This window comes from Equus caballus, chromosome 3 (assembly GCF_041296265.1).
Source record: "Equus caballus isolate H_3958 breed thoroughbred chromosome 3, TB-T2T, whole genome shotgun sequence".
NCBI classification, from domain to species: Eukaryota; Metazoa; Chordata; class Mammalia; order Perissodactyla; family Equidae; genus Equus; species Equus caballus.
The window spans coordinates 82,252,833-82,265,956 of NC_091686.1; the positions used below are offsets into that span (position 1 = coordinate 82,252,833).

General features: G+C 36.9%; 2 protein-coding genes across 3 annotated transcripts in view; one reads left to right on the forward strand and one right to left on the reverse strand.

The window, feature by feature from the left end:
• The window catches only part of PAICS (phosphoribosylaminoimidazole carboxylase and phosphoribosylaminoimidazolesuccinocarboxamide synthase), a 45,632-nt gene that overhangs the window by 24,357 nt on the left and 8,151 nt on the right, over positions 1 to 13,124 (reverse strand). Inside the window, exons 4-8 of the mRNA XM_001492297.7 lie at positions 12,396 to 12,485; positions 6,514 to 6,585; positions 5,425 to 5,796; positions 5,036 to 5,101; positions 2,642 to 2,778 (exon numbers count right to left, since the gene is read on the reverse strand). Coding sequence (XP_001492347.4) covers positions 2,642 to 2,778; positions 5,036 to 5,101; positions 5,425 to 5,796; positions 6,514 to 6,585; positions 12,396 to 12,485 — 737 coding nt within the window. The remainder of the gene's footprint in view (positions 1 to 2,641; positions 2,779 to 5,035; positions 5,102 to 5,424; positions 5,797 to 6,513; positions 6,586 to 12,395; positions 12,486 to 13,124) is intronic.
• The window catches only part of PPAT (phosphoribosyl pyrophosphate amidotransferase), a 34,459-nt gene that overhangs the window by 687 nt on the left and 20,648 nt on the right, over positions 1 to 13,124 (forward strand). The gene's annotated exons all lie outside the window — the stretch shown is intronic.

A 13,124-nucleotide genomic window follows, 5' to 3' on the forward strand; every position in this document is an offset into this window, starting at 1 on the left:
ATTGCTTGCTCGTTTCAATCTCCCAGAGCCTGGAGCTTCTCTCCTTATCGGCTCGTGTCGGGTGGCTGCTGGTCCAGGACCCACAGCACCCTGAGATCTTCGCGCGGACCCTCCAGACAGCACAAGCTTTTGTTTGCTTGCGAGGGCAGAACTGTTGAGCAGATTGTGGCTTTGGTGTAGTTATAAATAGGGTAACTTAGCGAAACAGGACTAGTTGGTGTTCAAAAGGAACTACCGATTGAAGATCTTGTATAAATTAACTGATAATAAACCAATCACAGGGGATAGTGCATCTGCAAAAGATTTCATTGGTAAACGTTTTAGATAATGAATGAAAAGGTTGGTAGTAAGAAGAGTGCCAAAAAAGTAACTCCCTTTTTTAAAAGAAGGAGAGGGGAGTAGTTCCTCTATAGCAGGATACATATTGATTTTGAAAAATTGGTAGGTCCCTTTGAGTTAAAAAATAACTGTGCTTCCGTTATCTTGCCATTTCTTGCTACCTGACCTAACTGGAAGTTGATGTAAACAGTTCAGTTGGGTTAAGAAATATAAACCTAGGTTTGATATTACCACTGAAAGTATTACAAAGTTTCGATAAGGCATTACCGTAGCAACAACTTCTAGGACAGTTAAGGAACTTAGCAATAACCCTTTTGGCAATATGGGAGCAATATGCTTAAATGCATTCCAAATGGTTAGCTTTCCCTCACCAAACTTAAGTTGAAAGTAGCCTTTTTGCTTCTTTTCTGGGTCCCAAATACTTGAGTTTGAGTTTCACATCTTGTGTACTCATTGCTTGCTAAGAACTGAGAGTAATTTAGGATCCGCGATGAATCAAAAAGGATATTTTTAACTTGAATGACTCTAATCTTGGATAACTGTGGGTTGACCATGATAGAGATCTTGTTTTAAAATACATTTGAGAGGATTAGATAAATAATCCAAGGAAAAACTAAAATCTATATAGTAGTCCAGAGCAACGTTAGTTTCTAACATTCTTAGGAGAAGTTATTTTGGATACTGTCATGGGAAGAGGTGTGCAGAAACTAGGTATCTTTAGAGTTGCCTTGTGGTCTATGGGAAATATATGGCCTGATCTTGAATTTTTTTTCTTAACTATGTACTTTTTAGCTAAAATAACTCAGAAAGTCCATCCCCAGTCTCTGCCTGAAGAAAAAGGGGCTGATTTTTTTTTTAATGAATGCAACTCGATTCCTAGTTACATGCACTTTTCTACAGTTGCTTTTATGTGAAAGAATTATGAGATTAGATAATACAAGATAAAAGCGACAAATGTGATTATATGATAATAGAGCAATATTAAATGGGTTCTGTTAGGCTGCTCATTTGATCAAAAGTCTTTGCTAAACTGTGGTATTGAAAATTGACCTTGTGATAATCTCAACAACAGTGGCAAGAAACCCAGTAGCTTCTGGAAAACAAATGTGTTAGTGGAAAACTATTTAAGATTTTTATTGTGTAGGCATAGAATCATTAAGGTGCACCGAGAGGGCCAGTTCTAGCCCATAATCCTATCCAACTGAAAATTTTAAATTAGCAAAAGTCTTCACCCTTTGGGAAACTGATTCTGATGGAAGAACAATGAAACTCCTTTATGTCTATAAGATAAAATTTTCTGCTACTCTAAACTAGTAGGTTGGGGTCAGAGATTAAGAACTAATGTTTTTATATGGCATTCAGTCAAGGAATGTCAAAACTGGATAGGTTGTGATAGCTCAATAAACAGTAGTCGTTATATACCCTGTACACTGGCGTGTGTGGTCTCTTGCAGAAGGCTCTACCTCCTCTCCCCCCTCCACTGAATGGTTAGTTTTATTTTTATTTGTTTATTTATTTATTTATTTTGAATGGTTAGTTTTAAAACAACAGCAACTAGATTCAATTTTTTTTCCCTTTTTGACAAAGGAATTTATCTCTTATACGTTATCTTCCTATAACACGGAATCTAGAAGGTAAGATTTCTATCATTTTTGCACTGTATTTGGTTCTCTTTTTGTCTTAGCCATAATCTGACCTCAAAAAACTTACTCTCAGGGTAATAGAATACCTGAAAGTTAGAATATTATGTATTACAAATGGAGTAACGCTTACTAGATAGTCATGCGCTGGATACTTAATCCAGATGGGTTCATCCAGAAGTACTTCTTTTTAGTGGTCGTCTGGCTATTTGCAGATTTATTCTATAGCACTCCTTTCTGTCAGGGAGAATGTTAGTTTAACATTGAAAATGTCCTCTCTGGCTGTAAGCTGTGTGTGCATACCTGTTCGTGTCAGCTTCATATAATCACCAAATGCTTTTTCAGTCCTGAAAACACATCAGTGGTTTGCAGAGTTCTGGACAAACCACACACCCTCTTGTAGATCAAAAATCTTCATCTTTAAATCACAGTCACATTTTATGGAGACTAGAATGACGTGGACATATTTGAAGATTCCATAAAAAGAACTACATATTAAAATTTCATAGATTTATCCCATGAATCAACGTTAGCCTTTGCTTGCTTAGTTAGGAAATGAAAATGCCCGTCCCTTCAGTGAATTGGCAATTTCCTGGGTTAGGAATTGAACACTACAACTGATAAACATTTTCACACCTCTTCTAAAAATTTGTGAGATTTACCTGATGAAGCTGGGTCATGTAGGGGGTCTCCTGTCTGCAGAAACTTTCTGTAGAATCTTTGGATTCTGTTATGCTTTGAGGAAACCAGTTTGCAATGATCTCAGGAGCAGTTTTCTTAAAAGATACAGACGCTGGTTCTGCAAATAGAGTATATAACGTTATCACTGGAAAGGCACTGTGAGAAAGACAGATGCACTCAGACAAACCTCTATGGAATTAGTTCCCAGTTATCTTCATTTAGTTTGTTGGAGAACCCAGCCTAGGTTGTAAGAGAACTTGCTCTGAGTTGCCAAATTAACACTGGGGACAATTTTATTTTGATTTTCATCTCTGAGTGATAATGACCAAATGTGTCACATTCCTATAGTGCTTTATATCCCCTTGTTTGGGGAAGTGACTTATTTTAAAACTGTCTTTGCTAATTGTTCCAGTCTTTGATTTTGAAAAACTTTTAATTCAATTACTTTTGTGATTTAATGATTCTCAGTCTTAAATCGTATGTTTTCAATTCTTCCAGTTATAGTATTATTTAGAACTTTGCATTTTGCATTAGTCTGAAGCAGAATTTATCCCCAAAAGTGTCTCAGAGTACTACTACTTTATCGTTTTGGTCGGTATTGGGAATAGCTCCTTAGCATAAGACTTGAAATCTAGTCCCAAGTTTCCTAGTAACATCAGTTTGATCTTGGGCAAGTCTTCTAACTTTTGAGTCTGTTTTCTCCTCTGTTGGACTAGATTTATATGTTTAAAGGTCCAGCGCACCAATTTACTGGGTTGGGAATGATACTTCAATGTGGTTAACCCTTAGCAATTTCGCTTTGCAATAGTATATCCACTAGAGGGTATTAAGAGAAGGCAAAGGTAGAGCAACTCCTCTGGCTTGCAATTTATGTCCAAAAATGGAGAATAAAATTTTCAACTCACTTGAGCTGATGTTGGGCAGGAGGTGGAGGGGGCAGTTAAGAGGGTGTTTCCTGCTATTCTCTAATACTTTATTCAAAAAACATTTGTTGAGCTCCTACTATGTATATGCAAGGCACTGTGGCAGATACTGGGAATACTGTACCCTCAGCGCAAATGTGTTCCCTGCCCCTCACAGAGAAGCAGTGTAGCCAGCTGGTTCAAGAGCGCAGACTTCTCTATGCCTCCATTTCCTCCTCTGTAAACTGGGGATAATGATAGCACCCACCTCATAGAGTTGTGGTGGAGGTTAAATGCATTAATATATGTAAAGTGCTTAGAACACTACTTGGATATACACATACCCCATGACCCTGCATCCCACTCTTGGGTATATACTCAACAGAAATGCATGCATATGTTTATTGGGAGACATGCACAAGAGTTTTTATAGCAGCATTATTCATAATAGTCCCAATGTGGAAGCAATGGAAATGTGCAACAGTGGAACAGATAAAGAGGCTAGGGGGATGTATATTCCTCTAATGGAATATTCTACAGCAACAAAAAGGAACAAACTCCTGCTACAAGCAAAATCATGGATGAATCTCACAAACAATGTTGAGTGAAAGAAGCTTGACATTAAAAAATATGTACTAAGTACATCTTGTATGATTCCAAAACTAATCTATGGTGATAGAGGTGAGTATAGTGATAACCTGTAGGGAGGCTAGGGAGATGATTCATGACTGGGAGGCCTCTAGGGTGCTGGTAATGTTTTGTGTCTTATTTGAGTGGTGGTTGTATGGGTGTGTTAAAAGTTGAGCTCTTCGGCTGTTTGTATCTACTCAAAACAGTTCGATAAATTATAAATCTTTAAATGCTAAAGCTGAATTTTCATAGAGATCCAGAGAGATGGAGTGATTTGCTCTGTGTTATTAGGGTCAGAGAGAGACTAGAACACAGGTTTTCTGTTGTTAGTCCCTGCTTTTTCTTCTGTACTGCAGTTTTCTTTGCTATGCTATGTTACGTTACCTTTTCTGATGTCTGTAATGGGTTCCTTTTGAATTACTGCTCATGTAATTAGGTTGGCTTGTGAGTTTGGCTTATTTGTAGAATTACTAAAATGTTATTCCCATTACTAACTACCTTTGAAGAAAACCAAAATTCAGAACTTAGTGGTTTGTGGAGTTTTTGCCCTTTTGTATCCCAGTCTTGATAGCAGTCACTGTGAAGTGTAATTTTAAAGGCTCATGATAAATGCATAGTTGTGCGGAAATTTCTGACTCTGGGAAAGTTTCCATTTACTCTGTTACTTTCACTCATAATGAGCTATGAAAGAAATCATTTCTCAGCATTTTTTGCTCTCACGCAGCTCATAAACAATATATTTAGTCTAATTTTCAAGGACAGGCATAAACATCTCTTATCAGGTAAAAGCAACAGAAGCTTTTCTCTCAACATGGAAAAACTTGGCATTTCTGAGGCTCTTACCATCTTCATATGCTTTTCTCTTGATGCTCAAAGTTCTTGGGTTTTTGGTATGACCTTCAAATAGTTCTTAAAACAAACAACATGGGAAAAGAAGCATAATGACATCATTTAAAATACATTAGTCTTCAAGCATTCAAGTACACTAAAGTAAGAACATTTAAGCAACTGGACAGGTAAAGAAGAATGAGTTTAAGAATTAGGAGTATTTTGGTACAGGGTTTGGAAAGAAATTAAAACTATTAACTTAGGTACATGTTTTATAATAATTCTGGGGGTCATTTGAACATATAATAGTGTTAGAATTTTATTTCTGAAGAGTTTCTCACTAAATTAAAATGCAAAGAGGAACGTTTATAGAATTTTTTTTAAAAGGTCAATTCCAAGCTTACCATGTTTCCATTTGGCAGTTCTGAGAGTTGGTCGTCTTAGGATGCAGTCAACTTCTTCATAAAATCTCATTTTTCTTTGAGGGTTGCCATTTTTCCTTTGTAAAACTCTATATTCGTATTTTAAATTTTTGTATTTAGTACGACACTGTTTCCAGTCTCTGTCTATTCCTAATTGCGTTAGTCTTCTGGCAATTTCCTCAAATATTTCTTTGTTTCTTGTGGCCCCTTCAAGCATTTGCTGAATTTTTTCGTCAGACCATACGTGTATAAGCGCTCTGACCTCACTGTCACACCAGTGTTTTCCAGCCTCTGTGTCACTCGCTGTTACAATCTCTAAATGACTTTTAGCATCTTCTACAGGAATATGATTACCTATAAATCAACATGATTTGCAATTATTCAAACTTACAGATAAATCATGTATTTGAATGTTATTCATTTAAAACAACTTGGATTGATGTAAAGCACTGAGCATTACAGTGATTTCAATGAGGGTCAAAAAATGTTTTCATACATTCATATTCAAATAAAATATTTTTAAAATTATAAGGCAGACTTATCCCCAATATTAGAATAACTTAGCTGCTTTTCATCAATAAGTGATCTTCACTGGATATTTATGAATATGAAGAGCCTCAGTGTTTACTAATTTCTTGTAGTAAGAAGGAGGAATAGACACTTTCTTCCTCTACCATATTTTATCCACCAGCTCAGGTATGGGGCATTTGGGGTTATACACAATAGAGATCTGCCCTATAACTACTTAAACTGGTGTATATTAGACTTTAAATATCAAATTAACATTTAAAATTTAACAGTTTAGGGCCCCTGGCATAGTGGTTAAGTTCGGTATGCTCTACTTGAGCAGCTTAGGTTCACAGTTTTGGATCTTGGGCACAGACCTATACCACTCATTAGCCATGCTGTGGTGGTAACCCACACATATAAAGTGGAGGAAGCTCGGCATAGATGTTAGGTTAGGGCTAGTCTTCCTCAAGCAAAAAATGAGGAAGATTGGCAACCGATGTTAGCTCAGGGCTAATCTTCCTCAGCAAAAATAAATAAAATTCAACAATTTAGACCCCATACCTGACCCAGTGGCACTTTGTGGTGCTGTGAGGCTGCCCACCTCTTCTGAGACAGTGCTTATGGTATCTTCTTCTGTCAGAAAACAAAGAGAATAGCAATTTAAATTTGTTGTTTACAAAACTCTAATCTACTTTCGTAATTGAAGATTGTGCTGCAAAACTAAAAACCAGTAAGGCTGGATTCCAGCATCAAAACTGTAACCTTGAAGCCAAGAGCGTATGCCATCTCTAACCAAATTTTAAAATGGCCTTGTAGTATTCACCACCTTCAAAATCTTAGGAGTATTCTGCCTTAAAAGTCACAAGGCAGTATGCTGTATTTGGGAGTATGATAGAACTTTTAGACCCAATTTGATAACATCTTTCATTGTTACATTTTAATGCTTGACAAAGAGTTCTTACATCTGTTTGCTCATTTGATCCTCATTATAACTAAGAATGATCTTCACTGCAATACAGTACAAAGAGATAAAAGACATTAAGTGGTTTTAGCAATTTCATGTTGAGACATTAACAGCAGACAGGTGTTAAACATTTTAAGGAACCAATGGTGCTTAGCCTGGTAAATATAACATGGATTTTTCTAATGTACCAATGTATGCATAGGATGTCTACAAATCAGCTGTTTGTAATTTGGCGAAAGCTCCTCCTCATATGCGGATGTTGGATTGCTACGTTCAAGTATAGAAATGCTATGATATTATTCTTTTACCTCAGCTGTACTTTCCTATACACTGGGACGTTATTTTTTTAAAAAACATTCTGTGTTACTAAATATAGTTGTCTATGCAGTTGCTTGTAATGACTATTGTAAAACTAGACAATAGTTGGTGTTAATACACCAGTGAGGCAGAAGGTGGTTAGGGGGCACATAAGCATATTCAACAGTAGGTATGTGGAGATTTATATCAAGATAGGACCAGATCTTCTTATTAAGGACATTTGCACAGTGAGACTGGGATGAAGTTTAGCTTTTAGCAATATCAAGACCTCAAATGACAAGTACTCTGGAGCCACATAGGGCTACCTAGTAAGCTATTTTTTTAATTGAAATTTTTGCTGAATAATTGTAGATTCACCTGCATTTGTAAGAAATAATAGAGAGATCCCCTTTATACTTTGCCCAGTTTTCTCTAATGGTAACATTTTGTAACACCATAATATACGATCACATCAAGGATATAGACGTTGGTACAGTCCACCATTCTGATTCAGATTTTCCCAGTTTCACTTGTACTCATTTGTGAGTGTGTGTATGTTTTTATCACTATGTAAGGTTCATGTCTCCATCGTCAAGGTCAAGATATTCAACCATTCCAACAGCATAAGGATCCCTCTGGTTGCCATTTTGTAGCTACACCTACTACCTTCCATGCCCAAACCCTTCTCCTACCCTTGCCCCAGTGGCTACTTTTTCAAGAGTACAAGTCCAAGGTAACCTTTGAGCTCAAACCTTATTTCAGCAGAATATGAATTTATAACATTTTACTTGTGACTAAAGCCATCAGTTCTAGGCTAAGGTACATATCGTACATATTGAGAAATAGAAACATTTATGGAGATTAGGTGTTATGTAGAAATTCTGAGTAATTAGTCCTAGGAAATAAGATGTCATATGGGGGAGGAATCCTTAAATTTAACATCTTTTAAGGAAGGAGGTGCATTTAGTTTCTCTTGTGTTTCTGCCCCACCTGTGTGTACTGCAATTTAATTCTGGCACTAACTACCCAGAGTTAGCATCAGACTCCACAGCTTTAAAGGCTCAATCTTCCACAAGACTGCTCTTACTTCAGCTGCTAGCCACACTTCCAGCTGAGTGGCTGCAAATTCCAGGTGTGTTATGACCCTCCTTCAGGTTTGATAATTTGCTAGAATGACTCATAACTTAGGAAATTGCTATACTTAGGATTACAGTTTTATTCTGAAAGGTAGAACTCAGGAACAGCCAAATGAAGAGACACATAGGGCAAGGTCTGGGAGGGTCCCGGATGCAGAGCTTCCTTGCCATCTCCCTGTGGAGTCAGGAGATATCATCCTTCCAGCACATCAATGTGCTCACCAACCAGGAAGCTCCTCTGAACCAGAGTTCTTGTTGATGTGATTCATTATGGCATGATTAATTATATCACTGGCCACATGATTGAACTCAGTCTCCAGACTCACTCCACTGCTGGAGGTTGGGCTGGCCCAAAAGCTCCCACCCTCTAATCACAAGGTTGGTTTTTCTCATGACCAGCCCTTTCCTGAAGCTATCTAGGAGCCCACCTTGGGTCACCCCAGAATAAAGAAGACACTTCTATCACTGGAAATTTCAAAGGTTTTTGAAGCTGTATGCCAGGAACTGGGGACAAAGGTCAGATATATTCTTTGTTATGTCACAGCTTCTTAAAAGTTTATTAAAATATAAAGCAGTAAGAATTAGGAAAGTCATGCCTTTATAATTAACAAGTTGCTTATATTTAAATTTATCAGCTTACATATATCTGAGCTTTTTTTACGTTTATAATTCTTAGGTTTTCTGAAATTTTAACAATCAAGTCTTTATCTGGATCTCCTATTGGATTAAAATTTTAAAGTTCTCAATGTGTTGTTTCACATGACCAAGGTACATTAATTTACATAATGATTTCACTGATTACCTGAATTGTATGCAAAATATACAAAAGTGTTTAAATATTCCATTTTAAAGAAAATTATTTCCAATTTTTGGTCTGTTAAAAGAAATAAATTAATTGCAGAAAACAAGATGCTTAGCATACCTTCTGAGATACTAATAATAGATACTTTAATGCCCTCTGCTGGCCATCACATTGCTAATTTTTGTTAAATTATGGGGATAATGAAAATTTTAATTTTGGAAATACATTTTATCACAGCCAAAAGGAAGAAGTTAGTTTTACAATTCTTCTTCTTTTTTTTTTTTCTTCTGAGGAAGATTAGCCCTGAGCTAACATCTGCCACCAATCCTCCTCTTTTTGCTGAGGAAGACTGGCCCTGTGCTTCCTCTACTTTATATGTGGGACGCTGCCACAGCATGGCTTGCCAAGCAGTGTGTAGGTCTGCACCTGGGATCCATACTGGTGAACCCCAGGCCCCCAAAGTGGAATGTGCAAACTTAACTGCTGTGCCACTGTGCTGGCCCCTACAATTATTCTTAAAAGAACAGTGTCGTCTTTCACTTGTGATTTTTAGGCTGAAGATAAGAGTGACTTCCTCTAATAGGATATAATGTACTACTGCAGGACTTCTGTGCTAAGTATGTGTGTCTCCACCCCTCCAAGCCAAAATTCATCTACCTGTGACTGTCCTATACTAGAAAGCAGTGACCTGCAAGAATACCAAGATATTGAGGCATTTCACTTCATATAAATGGCAGCTGATTTGGAGATGAATTAAGTCAGTTTTGTTTCTCCTACTTAGAAGAGACAGGTAGCTGATAAGATTGTCAAACATTAATTTCTCTTTAGGCATTCTTTCTCCTCTGCTAACTTTCTGATTCCTTTTATCCTCTTTTGCTTATACTTCAGACTGGGGAGAAAAATTAATTTATATTAGATCCAAAGAAGTAGTTATTCAATTTTCCCAGATCTTTTCTTTTTACTAAATATAATAGGCCTAGCCTAAGGGTTCTCTGATTTTTCCCAGTGATTAACTTCTTTCATATTGCCTTAATCATGCATTTTTAGGTGTTCATGTAGTAGAATTAGCTAATTTTTCTCCCCTGAATGGAATCAAATTAGAATTTATGTTATTACTCTCCTCAGCCTTCTGCTGATCTTATTCTCTACACAAGACAACCTACCTATGGTTTTCAACTGTGGCTGTGCTTGATGATCTATAAAAATACAGGTGTCTAAACCCACTCTACAACCTATACTGGACCAAAATCTCCAGGAGTTCTAAATTGGCAACTAATTATTTATCCAGAATCCAGGGGGTCCACAGCTCTGGCTGGATTTTTGTTTGAAATTAGAAAGAAACTTATAGGATACATTTAAGATAGGAAAGAAATTACTTTGGGGGGATCAGTTTTATCTCCTTCAATGTTAATAATATGGACAGTAGCAACTCCAGTTACAATATTTCATCAGTAAAATATATAAAATAAAAATGAGGTAACCTGTACCTATTTTTACATGAAAATATCATTTTATTGTGTTTTTGTTTCTAAAGAAAGAACATTGGATGTGAATTTATTTCCTAAAGATAAACATCTGTATCTTTATACCTCAATGCAACAACTTTCTAAGTAGCGGAGTGGTGATTTATGCATCAATAGGTATATATTACAGGTGTGCCTAAAATCCCTGCCTGTTTAAATTTTTTTCATATGTATTTAGATATGATAAAACCTGTGTGGGTTTTACCTTTGCTTTTATTTTCATGTGAAAAATTAAAGTAGCGTAATTTCTAGAAGGACTGTAAATATATCCTGTTTCATATTTTCTGGATATATTCCAAATTAACGTGTAAACATACAAAACAATTTTTTTTAAAAAACTGTCAGTTTATATCTTACTTAATCTTTTCCTTTTACATTTAAGAAGTGATCTTGAGGTATTGTAGTTAAGTGAGTTTTCCAGAGGACTAACAAGCTAAAATCTTCTGAATGCCAAAGCTCTTAATTTTTTTCATGGAAATCTTTCTATCTTATTACACAGGATAGCAATCTGATTTTAACTGTTAATGACAGGAATCATTGCTATGATGCCATCAGAAACCTTGGGAACATACAGTTTGTTTGCCCATTGTCATCATGCCCGTAGTCAGCTGCGTGTTCCTGTCCAGCTAGTCTTCTTAATTTCCCTCCGTTTTTACCTGTCACTGTTCTAACAGCTTTCCTTTCTTCCACTGAGCTTTTCTTTTTCCCTTCCCCAAAGCCCTCCAGTACATAGTTGTATATCCTAGCTGTGAGGGCCTCTGATTGCGCTATGTGGGACGGCGCCTCAGGATGGCTTAATGAGCAGTGCCATGTCCACGCCCAGGATTTGAACCAGAGAAACCCTGGGTCGCCAAAGCGGAGCCAGCATACTCAACCACTCCACCATGGGCTGGCCCGGCCCCCATTGAGGTTTTAGTCATATCTGATAAATCAGAAGAAGTTTGCCAAGAATGTGGGGAATTTGATTACCTTGTTTTATTAGTCAACAGTGATCTTTGATCTTTACACTTTCCAAGGCTATATGAAGCTTTGGACTGAAAGGCTTATGTGCAAGGTCTGTGACAGCCAGGCTTCTGCTTGGGGCCTTGGTGGTCCCCCACCCTACCCCCAATTTTGGTTTGCATAGAAGAGGCAAACTATCAGATAGGAAGCACTCGCTCTCTTCCACCCCCTTAGTACCCTATACCATAGGGGAGCGTGTATCAGAATTACCTAAAGGACTTGACAGATTGATGGGCCCCAACCCCAGAGTTTCTGATTCTGGATGGGGCCCTAGAGTTTGCATTTTGAATAAGTTTCCAGATGATGCTGATGCTGTTACACTTTGAGAACAACAGCCATAGGGAACATAACTTTCATTAATAATTTCCACCTTCCATTTCTGTATTTTGTGAATATGAGTATTATCCAACAGTACCTCACATTTTATAACGTTCTTGTATATGGTTTTATAACATCTTACAATAATATCATAGGTATTGTAACATCTTATTATAGTATTATATATAGTTATGTTATAAAACCCATCATGAAGGCCCCCACCCTCATGACCTCATCTAAACATAATCATCTCTTAAAGGCCCCATCTCCAAATATTGTCACATGGGGGTTAGGGCTTCACCATATAAATTGTGGGGTGACACAGTTCAGTCCGTAGCAGCATTTTATAATAACATCTATATATTTTGTCACACACAAAAAAGCAAAGAATATTGTTTTACCTGTGCCAGGACTTCGTTTTGTATCTTTCTCTCTTAGTTCTTCTGACATATTACTGAGCAAGTTATCTTCAGCCGTATCTCCAGCAGTGACTGTATGAACATAATGAGATATATAGTGGTTCGTTTTTGTTTTTTATTCACTTTCAGAATTGCATTTTAAACTCTAATATATTATTTTGCCTTTTAGAGTGAACTTGATACTAAATACTGTGGCTGCTTGTTTTTCTGTAGTTTGGATTCCCTACTCTTAAACATCTTTTAGTTTTAGATATCTGTGATATAGTGCTATCTTAGATAGCACTATAGATATCTGGTGTTACAAGTCTCTAATTGGGTGTTCTGACATATAACTGATAGAGTCATCTTCAGCTGCATCTCCAGCAATTGCTGTATGAACATAATCATGCCACCGCTCTTGGGCTACTTTATCTCTTGTCATTTTACATTTTAATTTTAATAGGGCAGGTATATAGTTCTCTGGCAGACCATTTTTTTTCTTTCCAGCCAGTGAAACTTTTTAGGATTTCTCACCATTTCCAAATCCTAACTCTCTATCATTCCTTCCTCTCTCTCTCTCTCCTAGACACACACTCATACTCTGAGAATTAAGACGGCATCATTAAGGCATATATTAAGATCTAAGAAACATTACGATGAGTAGAGGTCTTTAAGACCATCTTGTCCAGTTCCCCATTTTACAGTGTTAGGTCTACAGGAGATACTTGGTTG